At 40.5% G+C, this 19,535-nt stretch overlaps 5 protein-coding genes across 5 annotated transcripts; 2 read left to right on the top strand and 3 right to left on the bottom strand.

Moving 5' to 3' along the window:
* Positions 1 to 740: 740 nt before the first annotated feature.
* Positions 741 to 1,624, bottom strand: LOC108113366 (larval cuticle protein 4). The gene is made up of 2 exons (XM_017223937.1): positions 1,272 to 1,624; positions 741 to 1,211 (listed from the first exon to the last, which is right to left on the bottom strand). Exons 1-2 carry the CDS (start codon positions 1,281 to 1,283, stop codon positions 885 to 887), a joined length of 339 nt encoding a protein of 112 aa, XP_017079426.1. The 5' UTR covers positions 1,284 to 1,624; the 3' UTR covers positions 741 to 884.
* Positions 1,625 to 3,462: 1,838 nt separating this feature from the next.
* On the bottom strand, positions 3,463 to 3,861 carry LOC108113401 (larval cuticle protein 3). The gene is made up of 2 exons (XM_017223959.1): positions 3,850 to 3,861; positions 3,463 to 3,789 (listed from the first exon to the last, which is right to left on the bottom strand). Exons 1-2 carry the CDS (start codon positions 3,859 to 3,861, stop codon positions 3,463 to 3,465), a joined length of 339 nt encoding a protein of 112 aa, XP_017079448.1.
* A 1,059-nt stretch (positions 3,862 to 4,920) lies between these two features.
* LOC108113385 (larval cuticle protein 2) lies at positions 4,921 to 5,387 on the top strand. Its single transcript, XM_017223957.1, has 2 exons — positions 4,921 to 4,956; positions 5,019 to 5,387. Exons 1-2 carry the CDS (start codon positions 4,945 to 4,947, stop codon positions 5,385 to 5,387), a joined length of 381 nt encoding a protein of 126 aa, XP_017079446.1. The 5' UTR covers positions 4,921 to 4,944.
* A 1,320-nt stretch (positions 5,388 to 6,707) lies between these two features.
* LOC108113329 (larval cuticle protein 1) lies at positions 6,708 to 7,190 on the top strand. The gene is made up of 2 exons (XM_017223889.1): positions 6,708 to 6,743; positions 6,816 to 7,190. Exons 1-2 carry the CDS (start codon positions 6,732 to 6,734, stop codon positions 7,188 to 7,190), a joined length of 387 nt encoding a protein of 128 aa, XP_017079378.1. The 5' UTR covers positions 6,708 to 6,731.
* Positions 7,191 to 9,450: 2,260 nt separating this feature from the next.
* Positions 9,451 to 17,455, bottom strand: LOC108113357 (COP9 signalosome complex subunit 7). The gene is made up of 5 exons (XM_017223925.1): positions 17,188 to 17,455; positions 16,874 to 17,126; positions 10,117 to 10,337; positions 9,890 to 10,043; positions 9,451 to 9,738 (listed from the first exon to the last, which is right to left on the bottom strand). The coding sequence occupies exons 1-5, from the start codon at positions 17,371 to 17,373 to the stop codon at positions 9,716 to 9,718; spliced, it is 837 nt and encodes a 278-aa protein (XP_017079414.1). The 5' UTR covers positions 17,374 to 17,455; the 3' UTR covers positions 9,451 to 9,715.
* Positions 17,456 to 19,535: the final 2,080 nt, after the last annotated feature.

Raw genomic sequence — 19,535 nt, 5'->3', positions numbered from 1 at the left:
TATGCATTCGTATATTCGCTGCTAATTAATATTAATTCCGAGCAGATCACCAGTTTGGTTTTTATTTTTATTGCACAACAAAATGAAGTTCACACTAGTCATAAAAATTGGATGTGCAAATCACGAGATACAGAAGCTAATATGATATAATTTTCAAACCACAAAACACCTGTTCTTTATGTGTCCTTTTCTGGATATATAATATAAAGTTCATATGTGAAGATTTTCTAATTTGAAAAGATAATAAAGTTTTAAAACAAATGACAGCGTTTGTTTTTCCTACAAACACTTTTATTTTCAATACCTATTTATATATCATTTTATATATCAGTCTCCACCCATTGTCTTCGCAATTATCAATTCAGTGCTAATTACCAGTTTCGTTTTTATTTCATTGCATAATATGTCACAAAATTACTGAAGTTAAGTTCAGGGCCTTTAAGACAGTGCGACAGGTAGATAACTTTTTCAAATGAGTTACTTTTTTCACATTAAAGTTTACTGTTAACTTGAATGCATTGATTAAACCAGACTAAATAATAATCCCAAAGCTGTTTGATATTTCCCACTTGGTAAATCGCTAATTAAACAGGTTACTCTTCTCCAAGATCAATCAAGTAACATCCAGACAGAGCGTGATAGTCTGGAGCAAGCTTTATTACCTCGATCCAAATAAATCATCGGACCCAAGCAACTCGTACTCCCGTTAGAGATATAGAAACAAATCTAAATAAAGACGATTTTGTTGCCAAAGAATATCGAAAATTTATTTCACAATTCGATAGTCCAACCTTTTAAGTCAGCATGCTGTTTAAATTCTAAGAGTAAGAGGAGTTTGGTCCTCCATTTCGAGATTGAGTCCTTATCGCTTGAGAGATGATCGCTTATTCCTTGCTGGGATGGGCCTGGATGTAGGCGATGGCCTTGAGGATGGCCTCTGGGATTGGAGGAGGAGTGGGCAGGAGGTCGCTCTGGGGCTGGTAACCGTTCTCATCGGCCTTGTAGCTCACACGGACGTGCTCGCCCTCGGGGGAGATCCACTCGAAGACTCCATCGATGTTACCGTGAACATCTCCAGTGGCCGAAGAGGCGACACCGTTGTCCAGGACCAACTTGTTGACGAAGCCATCGGGTTGGACATCGTTGACCAGCTCCTTGACTTCGGCGTTCTCGTTGGCGGCCACCAGGGCGGCAAGGGCGCAGACAAGCAGCTAGGATAATCCAAGATTACTTATCTAACAACCATCCGAAAATGATCACCGGATACTTACGATCTTGAACATTGTGATTTAGTTTGATTGTCAGACTAGAGAGTTCGTGAGACTGATGCCGATTCTGGAACGATTTTCGGTTTTTATACCCGCAAAACCCGAAGCTGGTGCAACCCGTTTTTAATTAACATTTCGGCCAACATAAGCCTCATTTGGTTTTGCGGACAGGTTGGATGTGACATGCTCGATGGCGATAAAAATCGTCTGCTGCACTCGTTTTGCTTTCACTGGTCTATGCAAATTGCTACCGTAATTATTCTGAAAATATTCCTAGAACCACGTCACTCAAAAAAGGTTAAAGCCACCACCTTATTGGCATAATTTGATCTAATCATACGAATTTTATCCAGACGGGTTTCCGTATCATCGGCTTTTCGACGGCTTCTTCGAGGGTCTTGCACAATGATTTCTTCTCCAACGACTTGGAGAAGAAATCGCGTTGCAAGACTTTCGAAGAAGCCGTGGATGTGGCAATGATAATGGCATACGGATAATATCATAAGATGCAGGAAAAGTGATAAAGCTTCCAGCTAGAAAAAAAAGGAACGATGTCATTAATGTCATTTGTTACGGTCTACTATGTATGGTTCTTACTTTTCAACGTAAAATAAATCACATTTTGTATTTTTTAGCACCATATATTCCAAAATATTAGAACATTTTAACATATGAATAATTCTTCTTCTTTATCAGACGCTGGAATAAGCCATAAAAATAATAAGGGAACAAAAGCCACTTGTGTGCATCATAGCACGTCCACCAGGAAGCTGAAACCCAGCCGAAGTAATGCCGTCATAAGGCATATTGATAATACTCCCAAGATGCAGGAAAAAGATGGCGAACATGCGCTTCCAGCTATCAAAGAAAATAGCGTCTTTCCTCTGCTATAGAGCCAAATTTGTAATGTAATTTTTACTTACAACCTTCAATGTATGGTTTTTACTTGTCAATCATATTAAAAGTGATTTTTTTTCATTTCGGATTATCTTTCAGTTTTTTTTAAAGAAAATGCCATCCCTTATTGGAGAACAGAAAATTTTGTTTTTACTTCGAGAACTGAATTTTTAAGCCTAAAAGCAACGCCATATTGAACTGACAATTTTCACACTGGCTCCTTATCCAAACAATACTTTTGAATAGATGTTATACCGACATTTTTCACACTGAATAATTTTGTTTTAACGACGAATAAATGATATCTAAAAGCGATCCATCTTGAGCCATCTTGAACTGAAATTTCTCACACAGGATCCTTATCCAAACGCAAAGCAATTTAATTTTAGAGCTGATTATTTACTTTTAACTTCTAGAACTAAACAGAGGCACTGCCCGAGGCAAAATGAATGTATGCTACTTTGAGCCTAAAAGCAAGGCAATTTTGAAATGACAATTCTCACACTGGTTCCTATTCCAAACACAATAAAGATTTACTAAAAAAATGATTACCATTTATATAAAAACACAGTTTTAGTTGATAATGGTCCATTTAAATGGAAAATTATAACTTTCTTTCGTAACTTTTTAAGGAGCATACTTTTCGGAGTTTGGAGAACTTCGCTCTTCAGCGATCTTACTGGGTTCGTTAGCTTATTATTCTGAACTCAGAAATAAGCTTTATTATACAGTTTTATTAAAAGCCATACATACTAAAAAAAAATAAATAATGCCTTCAATATAAAGCTGTGATGCTTATAAAGACTACAATCTTTTTTGCTATTTAAATAAATATACATTTTTTATCGCTTTAACTAAATGTATTTATCTGCAACTTGAAAAAGCGCATATTCGAGTATTTTTCATCAGCATAAGAATAGAAGTAAAAAATAATATTTTTGCCTTCCTATATGAATTACTTGGAAAGATATGAGAGAAACAAACAAATTTCCCATCAACTTCAGTTTAATTTCTCTTTGGTTTCATAATATCAAAATCATATTTATATACTCGTACACATTTTGTTTGTAAGACAATTTTTTACCGTCCCCAAAAACTCATTTTTGGTATACTAAAAATTGTACTCTTAAAAGTCCAAATCTTATTTAAATAAAGAAAAATTGGTTATTTAAGGTTGCAAATTTTAATTTATTTTCGAATTCGATAACATTTTCTTAAGTTTAAAACAGCAGTTGAGTGAAGTCCGTACTCAAGCAAACTGTTTAGAATCTTTTCATTTCCTAGTCGGTGGAGTAGCTTAGTTCTTGCTGGGGTTAGCCTGGATGTAGGCGATGGCCTTGAGGATGGCAGCTGGGATTGGTGGGGGAGTGGGCAGGAGGTCGCTCTGGGGCTGGTATCCGTTCTCATCAGCCTTGTAGCTCACACGGACATGGACACCCTCGGGGGAGATCCACTCGAAGACTCCGTCGATGTTCCCATGGATATCACCGCTGGCCGAGGAGGCAGATCCGTCGTCGAGGACTAACTTGCTGACGAAGCCGTCGGCCTGGACATCGTTGACCAGCTCCTTAACCTCAACATTGGCGTTAGCGGCCACGAGGGCGGCAAGAGAGCAGACAAGCAGCTAGGATAATCCAGGATTAGATGGCGTACTATATCCGATATTCCTTAAGGAGATACTTACGATCTTGAACATGATGATTTGGTTTGATTGTCGGACTAGAAAACTTCTGAGACTGATGACAATCTATGCTCGATTTTGGGTTTTTATATCATCAAATGCTGATGCAATGTGCGTTTTTAATTAAGTCAAAATGATGCGAATAATAAAAACCGTCTGGCATGCAAATTAGATCGCATTGAAATTCTTTCAAAACTGGCTATTGGAAAGGAAAAATGGTTTAACTACTTTCAGTAGCCTCTGTGCATGCTTTGGAATTTATTTAACCGAAATATAAGCCTGAGCTTTACGGATATGCAAAGCAAACGAACCCAGACACTGAATAAATAATAATGTGTATTAAATTGCGTTCACAAATAAGTTAATCCGTAATAATATAGAAATTTAAATCAATACATGTAGCATAGTTTTCGGAGGCAGCAAAAATTGCTAATTTCTATTCTGGGGGTATATTGACAACTCTGGTGGAAAGCTTTTTGCGGTTATTAAATTTAACAGTGCCTTCTCAAATATTGGGAAATAATAAATTGTGCTAATGAATAGCCAAATCAAACATAACTCGTATTATTTACGGAAATGTGTTTACATATGCAGATGCCTGATATTAATTAACACTTTTATTTAATGTGTTTTGCATTAAACAAAATGAGAAAGTGGATATGCAGCTGATTCATTTTAACTTTAAAAATCTACAGAAAATGTACACAATCTTCCGACTTAAACATATCCTGACTTGACAACATGATGAAGTCTTGACCATTTCCAAACTTCATCGATGGTCAGTAAATCTTAAAACCCGAAATGCACCACACCTCAGAAAGTTCTACTGAAGCATGTTTCATTTTTTGGCATCTATTTAGCGGCGCGAGACTTGTTTTTTGACATTTGTATCGCAGTGTCAAGCGAAGAATTTATGGGCTCTGCCTTTTGTTGGCATTATGGGCGTTTTGTGCACCCGATAACTTAAACACGGCCGAAAAGGTAATAAGCAATTCATATTGGAAAGCAACTCGATTAGGAATCATATATAAAGGCTATACCGGAGCAGAGTCAGTTATCAGTCAACGTTCGTTCTCGACCAGACAGAAATCAGCCAAAATGTTCAAGTTTGTGAGTGGCTCTCAGGATAAAAATGAACTTGTAGTTTAATTGGATAAATCTTCTTTACTTAGGTGATGATCCTCGCCGTTGTGGGAGTGGCTACCGCCCTGGCCCCAGTTTCCCGCTCCGATGATGTGCACGCCGATGTCCTTTCCCGATCGGAGGATGTTCGTGCCGATGGTTTCGACTCCAGCCTCCACACCTCCAACGGAATCGAGCAAGCCGCCAGCGGTGATGTCCATGGCAACATCCATGGCAACTTCGCCTGGATCTCCCCCGAGGGCGAGCATGTTGACATCAAGTACGTGGCCGATGAGAACGGATACCAGCCATCGGGTGCCTGGATCCCAACTCCTCCACCAATCCCAGAGGCAATTGTCCGCGCTCTCGCCTGGCTGCAGTCCCACCCTCCAGCCCCCGAGCATCCCCGTCATCACTAAGACCCGTGACCCTGAAACCGGACCAATCCTTGGACTGTTCTCTCGAAACATATCGACCTAGTTGTTTAGCTGTACTTCTTGATTTTCAAAAAAATACATGCACTTGCTTATAGCAGTAAAAATGAATTATTTTATTTCTATTTTAATTGGTTTCTTCATGAAATTCATTTGTTAAAAATTATATAGAAAATAATTCGATAAAGACGGATAAATTCTTCTTTTAAACGGAATATGAAGATTATTTTAAGATTTACCTGAAAAGATTGATCTTAAAAAATTATCTTATATGTCAACAGAATATGTAATTACTTTTTAAACTAAGCCTAAGTAAATAACCAAATATTTTAAGGTATTAATCTGAAGTTAATATGGAAATATTTCTGGAAGGGTTATAAATCAGAATGTTTGGTTCTGAAGTTGGGGGTTTCAGTAAAATTGCTTCTGATATATATTTTCGATAATTTTAAACATTAATGAACATAAATACTATTCGATGATATTAAGAAACATTAAGGTCTTATGTCCTATGTCTTATGGTTTTGGCTAGAAAGTCTGAACCAAAAAATGCACAAAGCTGTACAATTTTTATTTTTTAATGACTACTTAAGAGAAATGATTATAAAGAAATCATTAGCTGATTGAAATACACATAAGACGATAAAACACACAACAATTTTATATTAACTTCAAATTATTTGCTCTTAAGTTCGGTATATAAAGTAAGAGAAGATACTAGGTGATTTACATAAAAACTCATTTAAAAACAATCCAATTTGTTTCAAAACAAGTTGAAACGCAATTGCCGAGGGGGATTGATAAAGAGAATCAATGGCCAAGGTGGTAAAATAGCTAAACAAGTATGACAAAATATCGTGTCCAAGAAGTCGGTGCTGTCTTTTGAAGTGACTGACTGTAGATTCGATTTCTCAGAGAGGTATCATGATGGCTCTGCAAAAGTGGTTCACGGTTTGACAATGCCAATTGGGGGATATGGAGGGGGCTTTACTGAAGGGGCGGATCGAACTCGTTTTACTTTCGGGATGCCACTCGACACGTTTGCCCCCTTATTGATGCGAATGTTTCATTTTAGCATCTATTAAGCGATTATATATAGTACTTATCCCGTTGTTTGGCATTTGCTAAGCTGTCGCCATGTGACGATGCTTTTTTAATGGTTGTGGGCGCATCCGCCAAGTCAACCCATAACTCAGCCCCCCAATTGAATGCAAGATGTAGCGATTTGTTATGGTGGAGTTTCGGTTTGCAATCATATAAAAAGGCTATACCGGAGCAGAGTCAGTTATCAGTCAACGTTCGTTCTCGACCAGACAGAAATCAACCAAAATGTTCAAGTTTGTAAGTGCCGAACAGGATGGTCCACCCTCCTGCAGGATGTCTAACTAATGGTCTCTCTTATCTTTTGTTCAGGTGATGATCTGCGCCGTTTTGGGACTGGCCCTGGCAAATCCTCCAGTGCCCCACTCCGTGGGACGTTCCGAGGATGTCCACGCCGATGTTGTTTCCCGCTCCGATGATATCCGTGCCGATGGTTTCGACTCCAGCCTGCACACCTCCAACGGAATCGAGCAATCCGCCAGCGGTGATGTCCATGGCAACATCCACGGTAACTTCGCCTGGATCTCCCCCGAGGGTGAGCACGTTGAGATCAAATATGTGGCCGATGAGAACGGATACCAGCCATCCGGAGCCTGGATCCCCACTCCTCCCCCAATCCCAGAGGCCATCGCCCGCGCCGTCGCCTGGCTGGAATCCCACCCACCAGCACCCGAGCACCACCACTAGAACTCCTCTCTGAAAGCGGATCGCACAATGGACTGTTCCCTGGATACCTTTCGACCTAATAGCTTAAGTAATCTAAATGATTTTTCAAATACACGCAATTGTTAACGGCAGAAACCAGATCGTGGCCTTGACTTTGAATTTCGCACTCAACTGTAACGGTTTTGGACCCGTTTAACCCGTTTGTCATCTCCGATTTACTTAACTCTTTAGCACCTTAAAAACAATATGGTAATGGATTTCAGGTTAAGATGTTACAAAGAAAACGAAAGGTGACAACAGGGGGTATCGAACGAAAGGGAATGTATAATGGATGGATTTTATATCTTATAGGTGACATCTATATAGATGGTCTTAGAAAGAGAAAAGCTTATAAATCATATGAACAGTTAATTTCATTCAGCTTAAAATAGAAGTAAAACTCCATTACGGAATCTACAATAACTTAGTAACTAAAATACTAATCTGGGACTAATTTTTAAATTACTTGACCTGAATTCAGAAGTCTTCTAATACAGAACCACCTTCTGGAATATCAAGTTGAACGAGAAGACACTCCCCCATCAGAAGCCATTATCAGTATTTAAAATATTCCATCGAAAAAAAGCTGTCAACAAAACTGCCTTGGCCTTTATTTAATATGCAACTTCAATAATTCAAATTTCTTTGTAAAACAGCTGATTGGAAACATTCTAGTTATATTAAAAAACTTGTTCACAATATTCTGAATAAATTTATTCTGCCCTAGATTTTAATAGAGCCTGTCGAAAAGGCAACTTTAACATTTTCGATAATTTATCATGGCAGAAACCCGATTGCCAAAGAAGATTGAATCAGAATAAAATTAAAAGCTGAATGCCAAAAAGCGCTAAGATACAAAATGAGATGGCATAAAGCTAAAAATTTGTCGCCAAGCTGTTAAAAATATAATTTTTACTGTTCTTATTTTTCAATAACAAAATTCTGGGTAAGATAACCAGTTAGGATCCGGTATGCAATTCTCACTAAAAACCACAAACAACCTTCCAGTGAATCCCAACTGCAACAAATTGCTAAGAAAAGGGGGTAAGGCTTTGGGATCGATATGGAAATTTAGGTATTCGTAGAATGACTAAGAGAAGGTTTTACATAAACAAATGATCGATGACATGTTTTGTTGTTACTAAATCAAGTTCAAGGGCGATCAAGATTACCAGATAATCTTGCATAAATATCTTTAAAACGGTTAAGTACTACCCGTTAACGAGAGTCAAGTCCTTCCATAAAAACTGCAGCTTTGTGCAGTTAATGAGTTTCTGCCAGTCTGTTGTTATAGTAATTTTAAACAACAGCTGCTGCATCCTGATAACTGCTGGGGAGTAATTTCAATATTAAGTGCAAACATGTAAATTAACAGCTCGCAAGTTTTGCCCAACAAAAGCGGTTTCCATCCCTCTAAAAATTTCCTGTGGTTTCCGACAGCTTTCCTCGCAGACAAAAGTATGGAACGTAATTAAGTAATTGCCACCAGACATCCCTCCTGATGGAGGAAAGTATTTTCCACATCTGACAGAATGCTTTATTGTTCTCACTTTCTCCGCCGCACTATCTTTATTTTCCCTGGGGTTGGAGAAATGTAGGGAAATCAGATAGCATAGACTCAGGCGCTCCAATATTTGCACACAAGTTTGAATGCTCTGCAAGGAACCTTATGAGCAGGAACCTAATGAGCAGAGCTTTGTCCAGTGCAGCTGGTTTCATTAGTAAATACCTCTGCTTGCTTAGAAATACTATTATTATTTACACAGCTTCCATGCGATTGCACAGCTCACATTTGCTAATTTGAAGCAATTTATTAATCAAGGAAAGGTTCATGCATTCAAGCAGAATAACCAAACAGAGCAGAATTCACTTAATTAATCAGAATCGTGTGAACTCGCCATATGCGGTCATAATTCAATGAAAACAATTAAAAAAATCATCAACCATAAGTGCCAATAAGGTTGCCAATTGCCATCAAAAGGACCTACGGATATATTAAATTTGCTGCAGGTAATTAGCCACAAATAACACAACTGATGGGAAATATTTACATTTGTGCTAAGAGACCACAGCACGCAACATTTATATTTATACGTATGTGTCGAGTAAACATTTGTCTAAACCCGAATTATTTTGACATTAATTAAACGCTCGTTTAAGGCTGCCCACATGCACAATGGCATGCGGCCCATTTAAACGAGCCAATCACGCAGATGTGGATAAATAAATAGTCTAATTAATATGCATTTTGATGTATAGTTTCTATTATTACAGGTTTTGTATTTGTTATTTATTGATGATCAATTTGATGCTAATTATGGAATCCATTACAGGACAGCCGGCATTTGTTCTGGCGAATTCAATTGAGTTTTGATGTGATTAGCCTGGTGGGAGTGGGTTTCCTCCGACAGTCGAGCGGTCTCTGGTCCTCAAGTTCCACGCGGTGTTGCCTGTGACCTTGAGCGACGCATAGCTCCTGACTCCTCATCCGCTCGACCGGCCTCATCTCACTTGCTGAACTTCAGGCCAACTGCAACAGAGTAACAAGAAAGGACACCCAACGGGCGAGGAAAAACAATTAATGAGACTGCTTCTAACTAATGGCTTTGTAATGAAGCTTCAGCCGGCGTGGCTGAAGTTCTTCAAAGTGATTTCTCTTTCATTTAAGCTACAATACCCACCTGCCGCACTGCGAGGATTCCTCAACTTCGAAGGCTTCTTGCGCAGCTCAGATTGACCCAATCCGCCGCTGGTTCCAGGCCCATGAGTATCGATTTGCATGCTCTCATCACTGTCCGAAGTCTGGCTCTTCAGGACCTTCTTCAGATTGATGAGCTGTTAGGATTAAAAAAGAAACCAAATATAGAATATAAAAAAATGTATAGGATTCTCTAAACAAGTAACTCACATCTTGATCCACGCGCTCTTTGTTCGCTAGTCTCTTGGATTTCTCCGCATTGGCATACTTGATCTGCATTTCAATGCAGTTGGAGACGCTATCGCACGAGTTGACCCACGCCTGAAGGGTCTCCACAATCTGTCCAGTATAGCCGGGCGGAATGTCGCGTCCCTGGGCGTAGTCCACTTCCAGAATGCGTGTGTTTTGGAACAGCTTACCGTGGATGATGTCTGTGCGAGGGAATAAAACGAAAATTAGAAAGTTTTCTCCCTTTTAGCGTTGCCTGCATGCCAAAGCTTGTTGTCAACTTTTTCCTGACTAATTGCCCAGAACGAACAGTTTCTGAAGTTGGTCAAAGTGTCGCCTCAAGTGCCAGCTTTGGAGTGCACTCAAGGCCACTGCAACAAGTTCGCAAAGCCGCCTATGGACGTTGCAACAACAGTTGCTTAAAGCAACCTCTTCAGCGGATAAAATGAGACTCTAACTGAATGTGCACAATGTAACTACTAATGATTTCAAATCATGCCAAACGAGAAAGAAAGATGATTGTCGAATCGATTGTATATAAAAAATGTAAGTAAGAGGTAATTTGGAAAGGTAAAATAGTGAAAACCATGACATAAAGTCATCAAGAGTGCAAACATGTTACGAGTAAAACTAAAGTCTGTCTGATTTTGTAAATTGAATTACAGTTTCAAACTTGTGCATACACAAGCCAAAGAGTGGCTAAAATTATTTACAATTCCCAAATTAATGATAATTCCCTAACCATTTCGAAGCTACCAACTAGAGATAAGCAATCAATCACTCCCACTTTCAACCCACAGAGCAATCGCTGCAAACGTTCAATCAATTAAACTGATTAGAAAACGGTTAGACGAGTGGAAAGCCAACAAAATAAAATGGGCTACAATCAAGCAAATGGATGCTGTAGTTCCAAAAATCCATAAATCCGCACCACAAAATCCCAAGTGTTGGACTTAAACTTGCGGTGGCCTAGTCACATACAATGGGTAATCAAAAGCCAGCGTTTTAACTTTTGTTTCCAATACTTTCAGGACATCAGTTTAAGCCGAGCGAGTAGCAGTGGCTTAAGGGCGATTAGCTTTGTATTCCGACTCAATTACGAAAAATACCGCCCAGCAGGCGTAAGCTGGCAAATGCAATTTGATGCGATGGCCAAGGACATCAAGAGGAGTTTGAGTAATTAATTTGAAATCGTTTGTGTCGTTCAGTTTTGTAGCTCCTCTGCGGGATTACAATTTATAACAAGCGGATTTTGGGAATCGTTTTCGTCCTTGCTGACAGGATTGTGAGACTACGAGTCCCAGTTGCAATGCAAAGTCCCGAAAACTGAATCTGAATCTTTAGACTCGTACACCGAACCAAACCGAGCTATGGCCCGAGGCTTTAACTTTTCTCGGCCGAGGAAATGGCTAAGTGACAGGCCACCTCTCCGCACGCCGGTTTTTGGCCATGGCTAAGCCCAAGTTAAGTCCTTGAGCGCTCTTTGCCTTTGACTTTACGACCACTTGTGTCCTTGAACGAGTGCACAGACGACGAAGTCTCCGGACCAAGTTTCTGTGTTTATGGCACCGACTTTGTGTCATAAATATTCACTCAAATATGCAGGGAATTCACCCGAAGATTCAATTTTCACCCGCACCCACGCACCTATCCAAATCTACTAGCTAACTCCCTAGGCCCCCGCGATACGTTTTGGTTCGACAATTTGTCAAACACTTTTCTAATTAGCTTGAGAGCTGGCCCAAAAATTCTTATTGATTTGACGCCTCGTACTCTTCAAATAATTGGAAAACATGGGGAACATTTTCGGGATTTCTTAGCCACAAGTGCTGTAAAATGTGGAAATGCGTGCGGTTTTCCGGCGTTGACATGTGTCTTGTATTTTCACCCATCTGCAAACTGTGGGCGCCTGCTGTCGCGTGCGTGAAACTCAACGCCAGGGCAATCAATCATGCTTACTGCTCCGCCCGCAAATTGCGCAAAAAGCCGCTGACGGACAGCAGAATGAATCTTCGGAGCGGCAGAAGGCGATGATGTCAAACCGCCGACGGCTGTGGTTCTGCGGCGACTGCTGATGAAAATCCAATGGGGGCGTCCTGGCCATCAAGAGATGAATAAAAATGCTGAATAAACGCAGGCCATGGCTCGGAACCTTCGGGATTTTGACCACCAGTGCGTCGGGCGTACTTTTGGTGACATGGAAAAACCCATTCGGATTTAAAGTTGCCAAAAAAAACAGAAAAGTAACGTTTCGACAAACATAGTTTCCAAGCGAATGAAATGGCGAATTGCGTTCCTTGATTTACGGCAGTAAAAGTAAAAAGTTACTATGGAAAAATGTTTGCTTTAACTTTTGGTCTTGAAAGTTCCAAACTGCAAAAATAATATTTTCCCCCAATATACCACATTCTACATGTTCTACCTAAGATGGGTTCATATCACTTATTTATTAAAATGTAAAAGGAGTCCATAATTCTCGCTCCCATTTTCTGGGCACCTGTCGCTGACAGCTTTGGAAACTCTTCAGACAGTTTTCCACCTGCAACCCCCAGCCCCACCTGACCCAGGAAAATATAAGTTATTAATTGAAAATCTACACAAAACCCGAACGACACCAGCAGGCAAGGACAATGGCACAAGATAAAATTGGTTAAGGGAGCACCCGCCAAAAAACTCTTGGCATTTTGGCTGTCTACACGTTGAGTTAGGCTATTTTCAAAATGATTATCAAGGCCCAAACAATTATACTGAAACTTTCAACTTTGACAGCATTTTTTGTGGCAACTAATTAAATGGAAAATGTTTGCTAAGATATTAAAGAAATATTTTAAATTATACAGCCTTTCCTTTTTGTGTATTTCTAAAACAGAGCTATACAGAGTACATTTTTGTTCCTCGTTTGTAAAAATAAATTGAAAAACATTAATTTTAAAGCCCCATACTTTTAGATAGTTATAGGGAGCAGCCTTTTATGGAAGCCTGGACCACACACTCCACTGTTGACCGCAAGCGAGCGGGCAGGAAACTTGTGCCATCAATATGAGGCGGTGGATAGCTGCGGGAAAGTTTTCACCTAAAACTGACAAAGTGCTCGTCGCAGCCACCCACAGAGATTCGCACTCGCCCTGCTGAAAGTTTTCCCTTTTACCGTTCGCCGGCTAACCCAGTGCATTGGGCCCGTGGCGCCGAAAACTATGCAATCAGAAACAGCTGCGCAATCGGAGGGTCCTGGGGTGCCGGATGAGTCCTGATTTAGCGCGCTAGTAAGGCAAATTATCTCCGAACTGCGTTGCTTTTGAATATTCGGCTTTGTGGCAAGGTCGTGGCTTTTTCATTTAGGTAAACCTTTAGCCTTTGATGTAACAGCTTTTTCTCTGGATAAAAGCCGATTTAAATGCAGTGTGCTTTAGCCATTGGAACACTGTTAATTAACCGATTGCGAAAGGGGTTTACACTTTTTGCGGACCCATTCAGAAAATGTTATGCACAAGTGGCTAGCGCTTAAACTTATTTTTTTTCATTTCCGCCAAACAAATTCATCCTCCTTCTCTCTGAATTGCAAATCCCTTCAGCCTGACGAAAAAGCAAGTTGAAAAGCCGCTTTTAAGCACCCTGAATTATGCGAAACTTTTCTTTGACACACAAAAGAAATTAAAGAAGTGCGCCCGAAAAAAGAGAAACTACAATCAAGCAGGCGCATTCCGCGACACATTCTGCAATTCCCAGCAACTCGAAAGCTTACACACACACAACATGGCAACCGAAAGGGCTGGAAAACCCGCGGAGGAACTTGGTATAGATGCCACCTCTGCATTCCCATCCCTCCCTCTAAAAGTGTTTATGAACATGTTGTGCTTACTTCCAAGCGATTCTCTGAATTTTGCTGCTGGTGAAGAGTGCATGGGATGTTGTTGCAGTAAAACTAGTTCCGAGCCAGATGGGAAAATATTTGAAAATCGCTGTGGAAATTAAAAATCACTAGAGCTTTCCTTGAAATGGAATGCTGGCGGATCGATTTCCGAGCGCAGATGCCAAAGGTGCAGGCAAAGAACATTTTTGGGGTTACTTATCTTCAATATTGTGTACTTTCTTAAATTCCTAGAATCTGTACTTCGACTAAGTAATAGTTTCGTTGCACTTTATTAAGAGGTTTTTAAGAAAAATCATGAGACAGCTTAAGCCAACTAATATTAAGTATTATTAAGACAGTAACTAAAACATGTCTAAGTAAGATCTCCAGCTTGGCATTTATTTAGTTTGTTTTCCAAACTCCTGGCTAAGCCGAATCAATCAAGACGCGGCTGACTAATGGAACCAGCCAAAATAAATTTCAAGCGAATTTCAATTATAGAACGCATTTAATTACCATATCCCCAACCCAAAGTCCCGTGAGACAAATGATGCTCTAATGGGATGACCTGAAATCGCGGGCAAGGGAACAGCCCCACCTGCCCGCTAGCTAATGGAGGCCCCTCCCATTGCCAACTACATTAAATTGCGATGTCAGATTACGGCGCCTAATAGAACGCAATGATTTCGCATTCCGCCAGGCATCAGGCATCTGGCATCTGGCACTTACCCTCCTGCCACTCCAAATGATGCCCTCTCCTAATGATGGCTATCATAACATAAATCTTGGCTAGAGCGGGAGGGGGGAATTTATTTGTCTGTTCATTGCCTGGATTTGGAAAGCAATTAGGGCGTCCAGGTGAGGAGATTTTTCGAGGTGTACTACTACCACTGTTTACTCCTGGGGAAAGACTTTATTTATGGGGCAGATGGCGTTGAGTTGTCACTTTATTTGCACACATAATGGACGGGCCAAGACTCCATTAAAAACTGCTGAATGCTATTTGCTTTTCGCCCGCCATAAAACATTATCCGGCCCTTATGTTCGGGCAATGTATGTTTGGATTGTTCTGTATGCCGAGTGGACACTTGTCGGAAGCCGCTTAAAACCAAACACTAACCAAAAATCCGCCCGAAGGGCTCGTTTTGGCCGGAGACCTCTATTACACAGCTTCTGTTTGTTTTTGTTCCGGCCCATAGATCACGGCCTAAAGCTCAAAAATCAACAGCACCAACAAGTTTAGCACCACCTTCGAGGGCCCTAAGTATATGCTTACACGAGCGATGTTTCCGAACGATATTTGGGCCCCGGCTTCTGGGTGTTGCGTTTGATTTACGGCTTTCTGCCGACATACAATGCAGAACGGGTCCGGATTCCGGAAGTACAAGTGGAAAGTGTGTAAAATATGCAGTCTGTTCCGGGGGCACAATGATGGATTGAATTGGATTCAAGGCAGCTACCAGCCAATACCGAATATATGATGCACATCGTATATTTGCCAACTCAAGTGAATCGCAGGCCTATCTTATTTTCATCTCAATAAAATACAGCGAAGCATGGCTAAGGAGAACTTCCTAATAGCTTAATACTTATAGCTGATATTCTAAGTTACTTTATCCTTTTACCTCATCTAAACTAAACTATTAAGGCAGTTTGAACCATTCAACTCGATTGAATTATCGTTAATCTAACACCAACTACTTTTTAAACTAAATTTAATTCAAAAAACGCTGAAGACTACAAAAAAGTTTGACTTTTAGTTGTGAATGAAATTTCTTCAACTGACCGAAATGAGTTTCTGCACTTGGAAGTATTTCTAGAAGTGATTCCATAACCTTAGACTTAAAGTCAACTTTTTTTATGTGGCAATTATGTAGAGAAGTTCGTAGGAGAGACTGTAGGGAGGAGACCAACGAGGCGTGAGCTCGGAAAGGAAATCATCGAGGCAAAAGTGTTCATCCAGCTGACGACGTTGGCAGCCGTAAAAACTGTTACCCCCGCGGGGATGAGCACTGGAGAATCAACTGGTGGGGCGCCAGACCGACTGGCTTAATGAATCTCGCCGAGCATAATCCTCGTTTCTCCGCCCAATTGTTTTCGTTTTTCAGGATGCGCCAGCTGTCTCGGCTAATCAAGTGCACTGCCCAAAGGCTGCTGACTGCCGGTGGTTGGTGGTGAGGCGGTGGCCGGGACTGGAGTGTTGCTATGTGGGTGGGTGCAAGGTGGTAATTGCCCACTGGGTGGGGCAACACAACTTTGCGTTTCGGATGCTTTTACAGCTGCCGGGCCGCCGGCGTTGGTGTACAGCCGCTCAAAAATGCTAATTGAACGAAGAAGCCGCTCCCTCCCCGGTGAAAAGTAGGCAAAAATTAGCATTTGATTTAATAATGCAAACTAAGAGGGGATGCAGAGAACGAGATTTGTCAGCTAGGCGCTAAAACTGGAGGACTTCTAACTAGAAAATGAATAAGTTTGCAACTGTAAGGGAACGGATAGGGGTTCTGCAGAAAACACAGTCTTGGTCTTTAACTTTACAGATTTGTCTTGGAATTTGTTTACAAGCGAAGAACAAGCTTCCCTTTTTTTAACTTGAAAATTTTGTTTATGATATTTGAAAGATGATATATAATTTCAATTATTGTATTATAATTTTGTATAGTTCAATACAACTATTATCTTTTCATTTTATGTAAGAAGTTTAGTAAAAAATGTATAGTAATTTTTAGGAATATAGTAAAGGTAACATGCTTTTATGCTTTAAGTCTATAAAGTTGATGTTGTATAATTGTACTTAACATTATTTATATTATTAGGAAAATGAACAGGAAAATAGTTCTATCAGAAGGATCAGCTCTAACCCTAATAAGCTTTCCAATCAAACGAACTCACCTGCGTAGATGGCCTCGATGATGATGTCCTCCAGATGACGGACATTGTCGATCTCCAGTTCGCTGAGGAGCAGGGCGTAGGGAATACTCTTGGCCTTGATGGCCAGTGAGACGATGGTCAGGTGCTGCAGTTTTTTCTGCATGGCGGGACTTAGTTCGATGAACTTTTCCGGTTGAGCGCGGTATTCCTTGTAGGTTCCATAGGCGAAGAGGTTGAGGGTCTCGAAATGCTTGGCATCAGGGCCGTCCTTGAGCTATGTTTGGAATCAAAGTAAGAAATCATAAAGCAAGAATAAGTTTTAGTTATAGACATACCTGAGATACAGATGGTTCTGCCAATAACTCGCCGAAAACAAAGACATTTGGAGCTTCGAGGGCCTGGCGAATCACATCCAGCAAAGCGGTGCCTGTGGCTGACTTGGCCTGGACACAGAACTTCTCCAGGAACGTCTCCTTGGTCTTGCTTGGCTCCTCGTTGCCCAGCAGCATGTCCTGCGTCATTTTGGTAGCTTTAGGTTGATAAATTTACTCTTAATTTCAAGATTGTTTTGTTTTTAGCAAGAACACTGCAAAGTGTGGCCGTTTTTCGGCTTCTGGAAAATACCCAACCGGCGCAAGCAAATATACTACAGTAAATATACCAAACAGCAGAGATAGAGGAGAAAAAATAAGTAAAATAGTAAAAGCTTTCATATTAAGAATTCTAAAAAAAATATATTTATTCAAATTAATTCAGATTAGGATATTTTAGTTACTTTGTAGCGAAATACTACGAATTGAAAAAAGCAATCATGCCTTGCCAAAGCTAGATGATGTAATAGCTGACTGCTATGAAACTGGGCGGCAAATTTGAACAAATCGAAGTTCGCTTGGCATTGTGCGTAACACATTTTAAACTTAAAGTTTATCCAACTTAACCCACTACTACAAACCTTTTCATTATGCTTATGATTATTTTATGTTCTTTAGGGATATCAACCCCTTGTCTTTTTTGTTTATCCAGATAAAAGCCAACCATTTACACTCACCTCTTGGAAATGTTGGTCATTATGCTTAAAGTCGGGCATCCTCATTTTAAAACACTTTTCGCACCACATTCACTCCGGCACTCCGGCATCTGGCACACACACAGACACACCCCTGGGGGGTTGTAGAATAAAGAAGAGGAAAAAAGTTGAAAAAAGGCAAGATGAGCCTTAAAAAAAATATATTCCTTGAGCCACTTTGGGCTGCCAAAACTTTGTGCCAGCCACACTTGTTATTATTGCTTTGGGGTATGGGCGAATATACGAATATATACGGGAATATAAAAAAAAGGCGCAGGGTCAAAGTTGAAAACCCTTTATTGTGTCTGGGGGGTTGACTTAGGCGTGGGCGTGGTTATGGGACTACCGCCCTCTATATGGGATTCGCCAGCTCATCGATTATGAAAAGTTAACTAAAGGTCAGGGTCCCCTCGGGAAAAACACACACAAACACAGAGAGAGAGAGAGAGATCTCCGTAAAAAGGTGAGCCAAGCCGAAAGCCTTAAAGCCACTTTGTCAGTTTTAAAACAGCATCCCTACACCACACACTGTATCCATTAGGTGAGCATATTTTTGAACTATATCGCTTTGTTTTTCGGGTGCCTCTTGTAATGCCAACACTTGGACAGAAATTGACCGGACTGTTTGGCAATTTTTCCAATTGGATTGGCACGCCTACCGGCGAAACCAGCCTCTCCCTGACCACCAGACCAGACCACCACCCTACCCCCACGTCACATTTTATTGGATTTGGCAAATTTTGCCAGTACGTAACCATTACAAAATTGGTTGTGATTTTGATTCCATTCCATGTGTGTGTTCCACTGCAGATTCTCTTTGGGCCTCGCCCTGGAATAGTGCATGTGGTCCTTTTTCCTGCGGTGACTGGCTCCTCGAATTGCATCCGTGATTAGTTTGCCCTGCGTTTGAAACATTTTCCGAATAACGTGAATTCTCCCTGCTTTCACTTCGTTCGCATTTTGCGGCTGCCGTGCGGAAAGTTGCACCCATCGAGGATTTTCGCTTTACAACCACCGAAAGCCTGTGGCCATTCCTCCAACGTGGGTGAATGGATGGACCACTGGTGGCCGGTGGGTGAGGATTTTAAAATTACTTACCAGATTGGGTAAAGCAGGTATTCGAGGAAATGTTATTCATAACAAAGAAGGTTGCTTGGCTAAGAAAAAGTTATAACTTTGATTTTGTAGTTTTAATGTGGTTTATCTAGGTTTACTTTAAAGAGGAGTTATGTTTGCTTTGAAAGTAATCTCCATTGTTTTGTTAGTATTTTTGATGATTAGTATCAGCTGAATATACAGAGAAGATTTTCTATGTTTATCTTCTTCATACATTATATGGTCTATTTCTATTGAAAACCTTGAGGAGAGTAAACTACTGTAGGCTTTCCAGTACGTCGCTGATTTCCACATTTCGGTAAAGTTCTTTGTCATGGTGGGAAACTTTTCTTCGCTCTGCTTCGTGTTCTGGTTTTTTTGTGGACTTTACTTTGTCATTAATTTGACGCACAATGAATCGGCAGTTGGCAGGTTGTTCGGTTGTTCAGTTGTTCACTTGCTCAGTTGTTCAGTTTTCTCGGGATTTCATTCCTATTTCCGAGATTACCGAACGAAGGCTTT

This window comes from Drosophila eugracilis, unplaced genomic scaffold (assembly GCF_018153835.1).
Source record: "Drosophila eugracilis isolate 14026-0451.02 unplaced genomic scaffold, ASM1815383v1 contig_1765, whole genome shotgun sequence".
Classification (NCBI taxonomy): domain Eukaryota; kingdom Metazoa; phylum Arthropoda; class Insecta; order Diptera; family Drosophilidae; genus Drosophila; species Drosophila eugracilis.
This window is presented reverse-complemented; position numbering and strand designations above follow the sequence as displayed.

Coding starts and splice junctions, on each gene's coding strand:
- LOC108113357 (XM_017223925.1), bottom strand. CDS start 17,373: ATGACGCAGGACATGCTGCTGGGCAACGAGGAGCCAAGCAAGACCAAG. Junction 17,127..17,187: donor CAGAACCATCTGTATCTCAG/GTATGTCTATAA, acceptor TTCCAAACATAG/CTCAAGGACGGCCCTGATGC. Junction 9,739..9,889: donor GAATCCTCGCAGTGCGGCAG/GTGGGTATTGTA, acceptor ACTCTGTTGCAG/TTGGCCTGAAGTTCAGCAAG.